We start from the raw sequence: 14,394 nt of genomic DNA on the forward strand, positions 1-14,394 counted from the left end.
GTGGCCACGCTTTCCTCCCAGGGCAGCTGAACCTTCAGAATGCCGTTCCCTCAGCAAGCAACGCCCTTCCCAAACCTCTGAGCCCCTTGGACTCCCCCTTGTCCTGCCCTTTGCCGGGCGTGCCCAGGCAGCAAGCTTTCAGCCCGCCTTCAAGATGCAGCTCCAAAAAAAAAAAAAAAAACACACACAACAACCTCTCCCCTCCTCTGTGCTGCTCACCACTTTGATTTCTCCATGAGCTCCTTTAGGGCGGAGACTCTGGGTTTAACTAAAGAAAGGAAACTAATTTTGACTAAAGTGTGAATGACTGTATTCAGCTGCTGCTTTGCCAAACAGAAATACTGAGAACAACACCGCCCATGCTGGGTGCTGGTGAATTGAAGGAAAAGCAAGAGGCAACTGTATGCCGATGGTGTGTGTGGCAACACAGGTCTCCAGGGCCAGGCAGCACCTGGCTGCTACTCCTGGCTCCTCTAAGAACCTCAGTTTATCCCTCTCGAAAATGGGATGAGTGGCGGGCGGCTGCTGGCCTCAGCTCTTTTCCAGGAGAGTAGAACACTCCCTCCCTTCCCAGTCTGGCTGGCTGCCTCCCGGGGCCAAAGCTCAGCTCTGCCCACTCTCACATTAGAGCGCTGACATATTGATTTCACTACCAACTGTAATTGTGTTGACTTTCTCTCCCCAGGAAGCCAGTGGAACAGCGGCATCCAGAGCCTGCTGCTCAGGCCTCCCGCCTCCTGCCCGCAGACCCCAGCAAACCCCAGTCCCACGGCAGGCGGCTCCGAGGAGGATGAGGCGTCAACAGCCGACTACAAGCCCCAGCGGTTCCACCCCCGGTGTAGACGGTGTAGACGGCACCGGCCGTGGGGCCTCTGTGTCTGGGAAGTGGGGGGCCCGTTCCTGCCTCGAGGCTTTTGATTGCTATCGAACCCTGACCCTGAGAAGGTGAGGTTTCACTGCCGAGGAGCTGAAAGAACACAATCTGGGGCGTGAAGAGCAGGCGGCAGGGTGGCCTGCGCCATCACGAGGGGCTGGGGGCTGGACGGAGACCCTCCCCAACTCTGACCAGCAGCCAGAAGGAGCCTTCACAACCGCAAAGCACTACATGCAACGCACGTCGTCACTTCAGTCGTGTCCGACTCTGTGTGACCCCGTGGGCTGCAGCCCGCCAGGCTCCTCTGTCCATGGGATTCTCCAGGCAAGAACACTGGAGTGGGTTGCCATGCCCTCCTCCAGGGGATCGTCCCAACCCAGGAGCCGGACCCATGCCTTTCAGGTCTCCTGCACTGGCAGGTGGGTTCTTTACCACTAGCATCACCTGGGAAGCCCATGCAGGAACTATCTCTACTGTCTTTATAACCTCCTGTAAACCTAGTTGTTTCAAACTAAAATGCTGTTTAAAAAAAAGAAAAGATGGGACGTCCCTGGTGGTCCACTGGTTCAGAACCCACCTTGCAATGCAGAGGACGCAGGTTCGATCCCTGGTCAGGGAAGTAAGATACCACATACCGCAGAGCAGCGAAGCCCACACGCTGCATCTACTGAGTCTAAGTACCACAACTATAGAGTCCGTGTGTTGCAACAAAAGATCCCACGTGATGCAAGAAACAGCCCATGTGCTGTGACTAAGCCCCGATGCAGACGAATAACTAAATCAGTTAAAAAAAAAAAACACGCAGGGACCTTCCTGGTGGTCCAGTGGTTAAGACTCCGAGCTCCCACTGCAGGCGGCACAAGTTCGATCCCTGGTCAGGGCACTAACATCCCACGTGCCCAGCTGCGTGGCCATCAGAAAACAAATGGAAAAAGGCAAAGCAGGCTGTGCCCCTCCCATGCTCTACAGCCTTCAGTGGCTCCCCGAGTGCCCTCAACATAAACCCAAACTTAGCTCCCAGGCCCCCAAGGCCCTGTTGCACCTGGCCTGCCCCTCTGTGGCTCCCCTCAACCCCTGTCCCGGCGGCTCCTTCTCCCGCAGCGTGGACAGGTGAGGAGGGCTGGGAGGGTGCCCTGAGGACAAGGCTGGACAAGCAGGAGCCGGCAGGGCCCGGCAGGGTAGCAGTGGGGGTCCGGTACTCTGGCCTGGAGAAGTCCATGGACAGAGGACTTTGGCAGGCTGCAGTCCGCAGGGTTGCAGAGAGTTGGACATCACACACACACATACACACACAGCCTCAAAAGGCAGGCCTAGAGACAGGGCACTCACCGCATGCTGCTTCCCACAGAGCTCCGGTGAGTAACCTCTCTCCCAAGCTTCCTCCGAAGCTCTGTGGTTAAAGGGGACGGGTCCCCCAGGGCTCCGAGGGCACAGGTCGGCCCCAGGTTTGAAGCCACCCCTGGGCCCCTCAAACCCAAACTTCTCCCAACCATGTCAGCCCGCAGGGCCTCCCGGGACACGACCCCACTGAGTGACCCTCCACAGAGGGTAAACCGAGGCAGGGAAAACCTGGGCTACTGTGTGCGGGTCCTGGGAGGGGGCAGGACAGACCCAGCTCTGGGGGGGCTCCGGCAACAGCCCCCACACCAAGGAGGAGACTGCTTGCCGCCAAGAAAGGAAATACCAGCACCTTCCCACTGGGACTCGAGATGCTCACTTCCTGGGGCGGGGGACGTGCGGGGCAGTGCGGGAGAGAACGGCCAACCAGGCCAGAGGATAAGTCGGTCAGCAGGCCTGGCTCTGAGCCCGGGGGGGAAAGTTGGGGAAACTGAGGCACGGAGGGGGCAGAGGCTCCCTTAGGACACATGGTGCGGTTATCCCGACCTGGCCTGAATCAGGCAGGAAACGGGCACAACAGTTTGCATGCACCCTTCCAGGCTTCCGAGGGGCCCGCCTCGGTCTCCCTGACCCCTGACCTCTGGAACAGGGGGCTCGCCCAGCGCCAAGGGCTGAGCGGATCAGCCAGCCGGGCTGCCCTGAGCACCACGTGCCCACCCACCCCCAACGGGCACCCCTGACCTGCCAGTCTGAAGGGACGGCCCCAGGCTGGGGTCAGAGGCTGGGCCACACTGCCGACCTGCCGTGTGAGGACGCCGAGCACACACGCTCCCGGCGTGTTCCCATTTAACAGGCAGAGAAACTGAGGCTCCTGAAGCGCCAAGTCTCTCAACTCCGTGTGGGCTGCCCCGCCCTCACTGAGCCTCATCTGTGAAATGGGGACAGGCCCTGCACCCGCCACAGAGGCTCAGCTCACAGCAGCCCCCAATCCTGGGGGCTACAACGTTCCCAGTTAGTTCTGCAGGCCGCCGGGCAGAGGCCAGGGACGCCTGAGGACAGGAGGGCCCCCCCCAGGAGCAGCTGCGCCCCCGCTCCCTCAAGTCCAGCATCGGAGGCTGGACCAGCCACGCCGCTCTCGCCCGGGGCCTGCCTGGGAACTGCCGGCGCGGCCGCTGACTCAAGCAGCCCTTGTTTTGTTAGCTGGATGCGGCCCCCTGGACACCCGGCTCCCCCTTCTCGAAGCTGTTTCTCATTCCAGCCCGGCCTGGCTGCGTTTCCAGCCCTCCCCCCGGGTCCCGGAGGAGCCCAGGACGGGATGGGCAGCCAGGACTCAGGCCAAGGTGGCGGGGGCGGGGGCTTGTGGGGTTAGAGGGGGGAGTGGATGGTTCGCCAGTGGGGGCGGGGCAACTCCTTGCCCTGGGGGGGATGGGTTTGGATCCCCACTCCTTCCCCTGAAGGGACGCGGGCCAGGAGGAGCTGGGAGCAGCTGTCTCTCCTGGGGACGCTGGGCCCTCCTCCTCCAGGGGCTGAACTCACACCCTCCTGCCCATCCCCTGGGGTGCTGGCCTGGGTCCCAGAGTCATCTTACAACAGCTTGTGACCGCAGCCCAGGGCAGCGGGGTGGGGGGGCCCTGAGCAAACATCTCTGGGCCGGGTCCCATGTGCTGGAGACATGGAGACATGTCCCTTCTCTCTAGCTGCCAGCATCCCAGTCCCGGGACCGACCCTCAGTGGGGAAGGGACAGCTTTACAACTACAGCGACGCAGTAGCACCAGTAACGCAGCAGGAAAAAGCAGCGATGGTTTCCTGCGTGCAGAGACCTCTGTCCGGAGAACCTCACGTGCCCCTGCTACTTTACAGCAAAGGAAGCTGAGGCACAGAGAGATCAAGTGACTTGCCCCGGGTCATACCGCCAGAAAGCCGGGCGTGAGCCTCACACCTGGGCAGGCTGGCTCCCGAACCCCACAGTCCCGCCACCCCCCTGCTCTGTTGGGGACCACCAACAGCTGCGGGGAACTTGGCCGCTTGGAGCTGGAAAGGCCCTGGGTTGGGAGCTGGGGCCCATCAAGGAGCTGACCAGCTCTAGAGGCTCCACCGCCTCCATCACAGACGGTGGAGGGCTCTGAGAGGGGCTGGGGGTGGAGGTGAGCGCCCACGGTGGCTGAGTTCCGTTCTGGCCCGGCCTCCGCTTCAAGGCCTCTGCCCACGGCCCGCCCCCCCATTATTTACCGATCAGAGCAGAAAGTGCTCCGTGATTAACGCCCCACCGGGGCCTCGTGGGGCCTCGTAATGGAGCTGCGAGCTTCCTCCCTCCCCCAGCGCATGATTTATTGTGTTTCAGGGTGACGGATGGTGGACGGGGCGGGGCGAGCCTCGCTGGCCCGGCCGATCGCAGGGCCCTGGCATCGCACTGGGGACCCAGGGCTGCCGGAGAGTGTGGGCGGCCCGGGGCCCTTCCTGGCGGCCTGCGGGGCTCAGCCCTGGCCCAACACAGGCTTTGGAGAGAAGGGACTCGGCCGAGCTCTGGGGGCAGTTGGGATCCACATCCACGTGGCCTGTGCCAGGAGACTTCCCGGGCCTGTGCCCACGCGCGCGGGGACCAGCTGGTTTCCATGGCGACCCCCCACGCCGCTGGCAGAGCCGGAGGGGCCCTCGGGAGTCACCTGGTCCAGCCCCAGTGGGGGCTCCTGCCGGCTCCAGGCAGGACTGACGCAGGGCCGGCAGCCCTGGGTCTGCTCCAGAGCCAGACCGCCCGTGTCTCACTCTTTCCCCAAGGCCTTGCTGGCTCCCCGCAGCCCACAGGACAGCGTCCAGACCCTTGGCCTGCACCCCAGGCCTCACAGACTTCTCAGCTTCATCTCTGCCTGCTACCCAAGCCATGTTCTACTGCATCTATGGACCTCTGCCCTGGCTGTGTCCTCTGCCTGGAAGGCCTCCCCCAGCCCTATCCGTCAAAGGCTCTGCTGCAATACCCCCTCCTCCAGGAAGCCCTCCCTGACTCCCTGAGACGAGGCTGGTCAGCGTGCAGCTCTGGCTTGGGTGTTCTACCTCCTGTCTTGATCTCCTCCCCGACCATCTGGGGGCTCCTGGAGGAAGGGGTAGGGGCTGATTCATCTCTTTTGCGGGGCTGCCGGGTAACAGAGGTGAGCCCCCCTCCCCGCCACACTCCAGGGCACCCTCCAGCAGCAGCAGAGACAGGCAGGGCATGTTGCCTAGGAGGTCTGGGCTCTGGTGGGCGAAGGTGGAGACGGCTGTGGTCATGGGAGCCCATGACCCAGGAGCCCTGCACCCAGGGGACCTGGTCCCAGCCTGGGACCATGCTGGGCATGGGACTCAGCAGTTCTGCTGGCCCCGCTGGGAAGTTCTTGCCACAGCCCCAGCAGGGGAGGGATGTTCCTGGGTCTTAGTTCTTTCACCTTCAAGAGGGACCCACCCACCCTTCCCACCGTGACCTTGAGGGCCTCTGAGGCTCACACCCGTCAGGTCAGCATTTTCAGAGCAAATGAGGAGGGAAGGTGATGAGCATGGACTCCAAAACCCAACATCTGCTCCACCGCTGTGTGACCTCGGGCAAGTCACTGACCCTCTCTGGGCCTCTGTTTTCCCTTTCTGTAGCCTGGGGGCAATCCTAACCCCATTCTGTTTCTGGCAGGGTTAAAAGAGACACACCGCACGCAATTTGGCAAAGTACCCAACACAGAGTAAGTTCCCAGGAAGCAACAATAATAAGATAATAATAACGATGCTGTGGCTGACGGGGGCGGTTCTGGCAGCAGAGGGAGGGCTTTCCGGCCACCCGGCAGCCCAGTTCAGACTGGGAAACCGAGGCCCAGAAAGGAGAAGGGGCCCCTCAGGCTCCTCTCCTGCTCTCTACCCTCTGGCAATCAGAACCCGGAACCCGGCCTGCTTCCTTCATCTCCACGAAAACCAGCCGCCGCGGCAGTGGGCAGATCAGACTCCCGGAGAGGGAGATTCTGCAGGGCCCAAGCCAACGCACGCACGGCGGCCTCCGTTGGACTCCAGGCAGCCCTGATCTCGTCGCCGGCCGAGCCCACTATACAGATGGGGAAATACAGGCCCGGAGGAGGAGAGTGACTAGCTGGAGGCCAACAGGAGGAGGTGCAGAGGCAGGATTTGCATCCAGGGAGTTGGCACCAGGGTCCAGCACTGACCCGTCCACCGCTCTGGGCGTGCCTGGGCGTGGCGGGGGCAGTGACATGCCCTCCACCTTCCTAGCGGGCTCCGGAGCATGAAAGCTGCCCTGCCCCAGGACACAGCACGGGCCGGGGCGGCCGTCAGGGCTGAAAGCAGCTGTCAAGTCACTCAAACCGACCACACCTCTCACTCACGCACCCAAAGGGCGAGCGCTGACAATCCCCTTCTCACAGATGAGTATCACTAGGTGCCTTCCCTGCTGCCCTGACTTCCTCAGGAGACCCGATCGGCAACCCCAGCCCCCCAGCTTGTGGCCTGGCCTCTGCAGGCGTCCCCGCCAGCCTCACGCTGCTCAGGAACTGAGTCACTGCAGTGGCAGCTCCCGGCTTCCATCCGGGGCCAGCTGGGAGGTGCCATTTCATGTCAAGGCAGAGGCCCTCCCAAATCTCCCGGGGGTGGGGTGGTGGGTAACTGCAGACCCCCAGCTGAGAGCCCACAGCTAACACGGGAGGACATCCACCGCGGACTCCAGAGCCAGCCAGCCAGTCTGCAGACCCTGCTCTGCTAACCAGCTGTGTGAGACCTTGGGCCTCGGTTTTCCCATCTGTAAAGTGGGGATAACAGCACTCCCTGCCTCACAGGCTGGAGGCGGGTGTTGTGAGAGCAAACACACTGGTGCCTCTGAAGGGCCCGCAGAGCATTCTTCTCAGAACCGGGAATGCAGCCCCCGAGAGCCGTCCGCACACCCCTCAGCCCACCAGACTCGCCGCGGCTGCACCACCAATGGCAGTGGGGATGCCGGGCCTGGTGTATCTTGGCCTGCGCCTCCTGCCAGGGAGCCTGGGCTGGAGGGCAGCCGACACTCCCCTCTCTCCCCACCACCCCGCACCCCGCTCCCCTGCAGGGCCTGCCTCGGCCCCATCTCCTCCCGCCTCTGAGCGCTCCCTGCCCCGGGGGCTGTTCCACACACTGAGCACACTTTTCCAGGAGGTATTTCTCTTCTTCTGGTACCAGTACCTCCACCTGCCATGGCCTGGGTGCTTCTTGTGAGATTTCAGTTCAGGAGGAGACACTGTTCCATTTGACCAGGGGAATGAAGGAGGCCCAGAGAGGTAGATGCCTTACGTTGGGTCACACAGCTGACAGGCAGGAGGAAAAACTCACCACCAGCTTCACCCTCGTGTACCTGGCGGTCAAGACTGACGACGCGCCCTGGGCAGAGAGGTATGGTAACCATCTCCTGGCCCAGGAACCCGTCTGTCTCTTTAGGCTAGAAAGTCATTCTGCCAACCCCACTGGAGCCCCCATCCTAAGTCCCACCCGGTGTCTCTGCTCATACTCTCGACCACGGGGAGCTCACCCCCAGCCTCCAGCCCAACTCCAAATGGAAAGCCATCTTGCAAGCTTATCTTCCTCCACCTCCACCCTGCATTTCAGCCCCTAAATCGGTTCAGAAAACGCCTTCTTGACGACGGGCACCCACCCACTGCACTGCATGCCAGTTTAAAAACTGCCTGAGCGTTTTTTTTCCACCTTTACTATAAAAAGACACCTTGAAAATGCAACATTGACATTTCCCTGTTGGTTTTCTTTTTGATTTAAAAACACGAACCTTTCGGTCACTCAAAGGTTGAAGGGAGAGACCCAGGGAAGGGAGCTGGACTCAGCCTGCGCTCGCTGTGTTGGGGGGCTCTGTGCCTCAGTTTCCCCACCAATCGCACAAGGCGACCTCCCAACCCACTTTCAAACCGCATTCACAAACTGAGGGAAGGGATCTGATCTACACGCGATGGAGGCTCATTCACTCCCTCACTTTCTCAAAATAGTACAAAGGCCCAGATATGCCCAAAGCAATCAGTGACAAAGCTGAGGACCTCTGAAGCCCAGGGGCCAAGGTTCTCCACCTCTTTGTCGTCTTCAAGGTGGAGGGCAAGGGGCAGAGCCTGCCAGAGGAGAAGCTGGAATGTCTGAGGCCACCCCGACTGGGGCTCTGGAGTTCCAGGCCCTGAAGGAAAGAGCACGAGGGGAGGGTATCCAGAGGCCTGGAGGAGCCACCCGGCTTGGGGGTCAGACATCGCTGGAGAGGAGATGGAAGACCAGGGTCCTGGCCCCCGTGGGCAGCCCCACCGAGACCCCCTGCTGCTGCAGCAGTCAGGCCCGAGAGGTTTGGGAGGGAGACAGACACCCCCGCCCCCAACCAAACTCACTCTCTCCCCCAGAGGCACCCGTCGCATCCCCTACCCCGCTTTCCACCCCAGTGCTGGGCTGGACCGGGCCGCGCCCTCCTCCATGCTGTCCGTCCCCACCTCTGGGGCTGCATCTCTGCATGCAAACCCGTCCACAGCCCCCTGCTTCCCTCCATGCGCTCAGACCAGGCCCACCAGGCCGCTCATACCCGTCCCCCAGGAACAAGGCCCGGCTGGCTGCCCCCACGGGCTGCCCCCAGCGTCCGCCACAGGGCCCAGCACGCAGTAGGTGCTCAAGAAACATGTGCAGATGCAGGAGGGGCTCACTTGTCTGCAAGACGGCACCCGCCTCCTTCCTTCTCACCCTGTTTCTCCTCTGTCCTCAACTAGCAACTTTCCAAACTAGCTCCGTTAAATACAACCCCAGTAACTGCAAGCACCTGCGCCCGGCGCGCTGCTAGGGGCCTCACCTGTGGCATCTTATTTAATCCTGCCGCAGTCCTGGAAGGCCGGTACTTTTGTTATCGCTCCCATTCTACAGACGGGGAATCTGAGGTGCTCCTTCAGAGCGGATGCTCTGGCGGAAGCCCTTCGAGTCCCTCACTCCCCCACCCCGAGTCCCCAGGACACAGCGTGCCTAGGGCAGGCCCGCCTACGCCCCCCAACCCAGCTCACACTTCCCGATCCCCGCCCCTGGCACGCTGATCACCCTGCACCACCCCAGCCCGCCTTGCTGCTCCAGGCCCCTGGACGTGTGACCCTTGGCCTGGACCCCTCCCTTCTTCTCCTGCCCTCTTCATGAGCCCGATTCCTGTTCACCGCCCCACCTGCGCTTCGACACCACCCTCCCCAGAGGCCTGGAGGCCCCCCTCTGTGCTCCGCCATCACCGCGCCCACGGCCTGGCCCCGTGTCTGGCCCTCCGCCGGCCTAGCATGGTCCACCAGAGCAGATGGTGAGGCAGCCACCGCTGGTCCCCAGCGCACAGCAACACCGCAGGGACTTAGGAAACGTTTCCTGGGTCTTCAGGATTGCAGAATAAGCCAGAAAAGGTCACTGGTTGATGTCTAGGACTAAGCTCAGACATGCTACTAACACCCTGGGGGTAGTAATAGCTGGAACAGCGCACATCTACCAGGGGCCTGCTACGCGCTGGGTACTGAAAATTAACTCATTTGGTCCTTGTCAATCCTTAGAGATAAGGATTGACAGTTGGATGGCATCACCGACTCAATGGACATGAGTTTGAGTAAACTCCAGGAGTTGGTGATGGACAGGGAGGCCTGGCGTGCTGCAGTTCATGGGGTCGCAAAGAGTTGGACACGACTGAGCGACTGAACTGAATTGAACTGAACTGAATACTTAGCGATCTAAGGTCCCCACTTTACAGATGAGGCAACTAAGCCTCAGAGAGAGTAGGCCACTTGTCAAGGTCACACAGCTGGGAAGCAGCAAGAGCAGGATTTAACCCAGGGTGCGAAGTCCAAATCCTTAGCTTGTAAGGGGGGAGCGGGCAAGAATAACCACTGCCCTTCCCACCCCCCTCAGAGCAGGGCTAGAGGTCTCTGACACATCTGGGAACGGCCCTGGCCTGTGCCCACAGCTGGGCACGGGGAAGGGAGAGGGGTGTGACGGACGCCGGGCAGGGCCAGGAGTCGGCCCCACTCTGGGGTGGAGAGGGGGCCCTGGGCCACTCTGTCCCTGGGGCGGTGTCCCTGCAGAGGCCCTGCCCCCCAGGAAAGGGAAGCCCCAGCCCCCTTCAGCAGAGTGACTCACGGCCGCAGGCCAGGCCAGGCTGGGGACGCGGGACCGTGGGAACCAGGGCGGCTCCTGCCGGAGGGGGAAGGGAGGCTGCGGCCTGAGGAATCCCACAGATGGCCTCACACCGCGGCCCAGTGGCCGCGCAGGCCTAGAAAGGCCCTTCCAACGGGTCTCCCCTCCGGACAGCAGGGAAACTCCCCCCTCCCCTCCGGCAGCTCTGAGACCCACCCCGGACACAAAGCTTGTGTCCCACAGCCCGGCGGGGTGCGAGGGTCCCAGGAGGGGAAGAGTGGATATCCCGAGCATGGCGCTGGGGCTCCCAGTCCGCCCGCCCGCTCACCCACCGTGACCTTCCCTTTCAGGGCAGCCGGCCAGCCGGGTGGGGGCACTGGCAGGGGCCGACCCAGCTGCAGCGAAGGAATCTGTGTTTTCTCAAAGCTCCAGTGTTGGGCACACCCACGGGGGGAAATAATTCATCTCGTGACCAGCTTGCTGGGCCCTGAGGATCACGGAGAAGGGATGGGGCAGGGCCCCAGGGAGGGCTCCTTCCCGTCCTCTCCAGGGAAGGCTGAGTTCTGCACTTGGAGAAGTTGAGGCTTCCGAGGGGAGTGGCCGGGGGTCCCCTGACTCAGCTGGGGATGGAGAACGGGGAAAAGGCACGGGGGTCCACCTCCAGGGCCCCCTGAAGAAGGAACCCCTTGCTGGCTGGCTTCCTTGAGGACCACACAGTTCCCTCCAGCACCCTTGAGTCGCGTTCACCCCAGATCAACGCAGACATCAAACCCCCAGCCAGGACACCCCCTCGGCCCTGCCCAGCCCAGCCCCAGGTGCCTGGGCCGCATCCCCCCCCCACCCTGGCTGCTGGGGTACCTGGCCCTCCCCACTCAGGAGCTACACACAGTCCTGCTCACCTCCCTCCCCTCCTGGAGCGGCAGCTCCCCACCCCGACCACCCTGACTCCTCCGAGACACACACACACACACACACACACTCTGAGCTCCACGTCTGTAAAGCAGCAGAGGCGTGCCAGCACTCAGATGCCGAGGCCACACAGCCTGGACGCAGATCCTGCCTCTGCTCCTCTTGAGCTGTGTGAGCTTCAGCAAGTTACTTAGCCTCTCTGGGCCTCAGTTGCTTCATCCATAAAATGGGGATGGGAACAGAGCCTAGTCAAGAGGACTACTGTTTGAACGCAGAGTCACGCTCTCCTGATGTGCTTAGGAGGCGAAACCCCCACGCCGGGCGCACGCTGAATGCTCAGGAAAGGTGTGCTCTTGCCAGCCGGCAGCCTCCCTGGAGCACCTATGGGTTCCCAAATGCCAGGGGCCCCGTGCCGCCCACACTCAACTGCCTCCACTCCCGCCTCACCCAGCTCAGGGACACAAGGGGTCTGGTGCACACACTCGTTCCTCTCCACCCCCCCCCCCACCAGCAGGGCCCTGGCACACACCTGCCACACCCGTGCACACATCTGCCAGCTCCCAAAGGCGGCTCTGATGCGCCCACACAGCCGGCCCTGAACACACCTCGGGCAGACACGGCACTCATGCGCTGTGACCTCAGCCCACTGCTACGACCCTCACTTGCACACCTAGCTCTCTTCAGAACACGTCTTTCAGATACCTCTTTAGAAGATATGCCCCTCTGGCTCTCGACAGCGCACACCTGGGCACTCACCCACAACCGGATTGGCCCTGCACACCTAGACACGTGCACCTGTAAGGGAGCGCTCTCATGGACTGCCCAACGGGCTCACACCATGTTCAGGCCAGTGCCCCCCACCTCGGCTGACCCCTGCATCCTCGGGTCAACACCCGGGTCTCCGCAAAAGCACCTGCGGCGCAGGCCCAGAGTTCACACTTGGGTCCCCATACACGCACATCTGGGTCGAGGTACGCTCACACGTGACACCCGCTCAGCTGCACAACCTGCCCGGTTACGCCCTCCCGCCGGCCCCCTGGGACGGGCCCCGAGCCCCGGCGGCCTGGGCGTCCTACCTGGATGTTGCGCTTGCGCTCGCAGGCCGGCCCGGTGCCCTGCACCACGCTGTCGAGCACCGCCACCACGTCGGGCGCAGGATCCACGAAGCAGGCGTTGCGCGCGGCGCGGATCGCGGCTTGCACGTCGGCGAAGCGGAAGGCGCAGAGCGCGGCGGGAGCGGCGCGGGCCGCCGGGGTCCCCTGCGGCCGCTCGAAGACCGCGAAGAGCAGCTCGCGCGTGGGGAAGACGGACAGCAGGCGGCTGTAGAGGTCGCCGCGGCCCGCGCCTCCCGCGCACTGCAAGCCCAGCTGGATGTAGGACTCCGTGAGCTTCTTGGCGTCGCCGCCGGCGCCGCGGGGCAGGCAGATGCGCGCCAGCAGGCTCCGCGCCTGGCTCTCCTTGTCGCCCGCGCGCGCCTCGCTGTTGAGCGCCAGGTACGCGTAGGTCTGCGCGCCGGGTCGCGGGTCGGGGGGGTGCAGGAAGGCGCGGACGAAGCCCAGCTTGTGCTGCTCCTTGGCGCCCTGCTTGATCTTGAGAATGTTGTCGTCGGAGGGGTTGAGGTCGAAGGTGAAGAGCTTGGCCAAGTCGCCGCGCGCGTCCAGGGAGCGGATGGCGATCTCGGGCGTGTTCTCGAAGCGGTGGTCCTCCAGGCTGCGGTTGCGCGGGAAGAAGGCGCTGCCGTAGCCCGTGTACGTGGCGCCCACGAGCAGGCGGCTGCCCCCGGCGCCGGCGGCCGGCGGCAGGAGCAGCCCCACGGTGGACGCGTTGGGGTGGTTGGCCGCCACGTTCAGCATGCTGGGGAACACCGTGACGGGCGCGGCGGGCGGCGCGGCGGGCGGGAAGGGCACGGCCACCGCCGAGATGTTGCCTCGCCGCCGCAGCTGGCAGAAGCCCTGGTAGATGGAGCCGCACACGACCACCAGGCCCTGGCCCGGGTCCAGCTGCAGGATCTTGTTGTAGTTGTCGGTGAGGCGCCGCGGGTGCTCACACGAGGCCTGCGGGAGCTGCGGGGCGTGACACAGCGGGCTGTCGGCCACCGGGCCCACGGCCGCCTCGGCTTCCAGGCTCAGGTTGGCGCCCGACAGCTGGTAGAGGCGGTTGACGGCCGCCAAGTACACGGTCCCCGCCGCGCCGTCCAGGGCGAAGTTGTTGGTGGGCGTGGGCGAGGGGAACCGGCGCTGGATCTCCAGGGCGCCGATCCGCGCCGCCCCCAGGAGCAGCAGCAGCCAAAGCAGCGGCGGCGGCGGCGGGGACTGCGGGGCCCGGAATGGCGGGCGCGGCGGCAGGGGGCTGGCCGCGGCGGCCCGGGCGCTAAGGGGTGCGCCGCCCGCCGCGCTACGAGCCATCCCGGCGTGCGCGGGCTGCGCGGCGCGGCGAGTGCATGGGGCGCGGCGCGGCCGGGAGCCGGGAGCCCGGAGGCGGCAGGAGGCGGGGGGCGGGCCCGGGCCGCGAGGCGCGCTTCCTGCCCGCGCCAGCCAGCCAGCCGCCCCCGGCCCCGGCGCCCCGGCCCGGCTCCGTCGCTCCGCGCAACTCGGGGGCGGGGCGGGGGCGGCTCCGCCGCGGACACGCCCTCGGGCCCCGCCCCCGCCGCGCCCCGCCCGGCCGCGCCCCGCCTCCCGGGCCCCCTCCCTGCCCTGGGCCCCCCTCCCGCACGCACCCCGGGTCCCCCCGCCCCTGGCGGCCCGGGGCCTCGCCCCCCGGGGTCCCGCTCGGCTGTCGGTGGGTCCGCTGCCCGGCGCCCTGCACGACCCTCTCGCGCGGCACCCGGAGCTGCCCCCGCCTCCGCCGCTGGTTGCTTGAGTTCCTTCTCCCTCTTGGCTGCCTTGGCCTGTCTCTCGTGCTTTATTTTTCCTTCCTCTTTTCTCCCATCTCTTTCTCTGGCTCTTTTTCGCTGTGTGTCTCTCGGCGTCTCCCTGTCTCTGCGTTGCCCGCCCCCCAACTCCGCGCGTGCCGTCTTTCCTTTTCTTGGCCTCTGCTTCACCCACCCTCCTCTGTTCTGTTCTGGGGGGCTCCCTCCGCGGCCCGCCCCCTTGGGCCCTCTGTCTCCCTGGAGCCCTCTGCCCCCTCTCATCCACCTCTGTCCACCGTCCTCACCCCCGTC

At 64.1% G+C, this 14,394-nt stretch overlaps 1 protein-coding gene across 1 annotated transcript in view; it reads right to left on the reverse strand.

Moving 5' to 3' along the window:
• Positions 1-13,823, reverse strand: part of PLXND1 (plexin D1) — a 48,112-nt gene extending 34,289 nt beyond the window's left edge. Inside the window, exon 1 of the mRNA XM_043442048.1 lies at positions 12,311-13,823. Within this exon, the coding sequence (XP_043297983.1) occupies positions 12,311-13,639 (1,329 nt within the window). The 5' untranslated portion in view covers positions 13,640-13,823. The remainder of the gene's footprint in view (positions 1-12,310) is intronic.
• Positions 13,824-14,394: the final 571 nt, after the last annotated feature.

The sequence above is a fragment of the Cervus canadensis genome, chromosome 22 (genome assembly GCF_019320065.1).
Source record: "Cervus canadensis isolate Bull #8, Minnesota chromosome 22, ASM1932006v1, whole genome shotgun sequence".
NCBI classification, from domain to species: domain Eukaryota; kingdom Metazoa; phylum Chordata; class Mammalia; order Artiodactyla; family Cervidae; genus Cervus; species Cervus canadensis.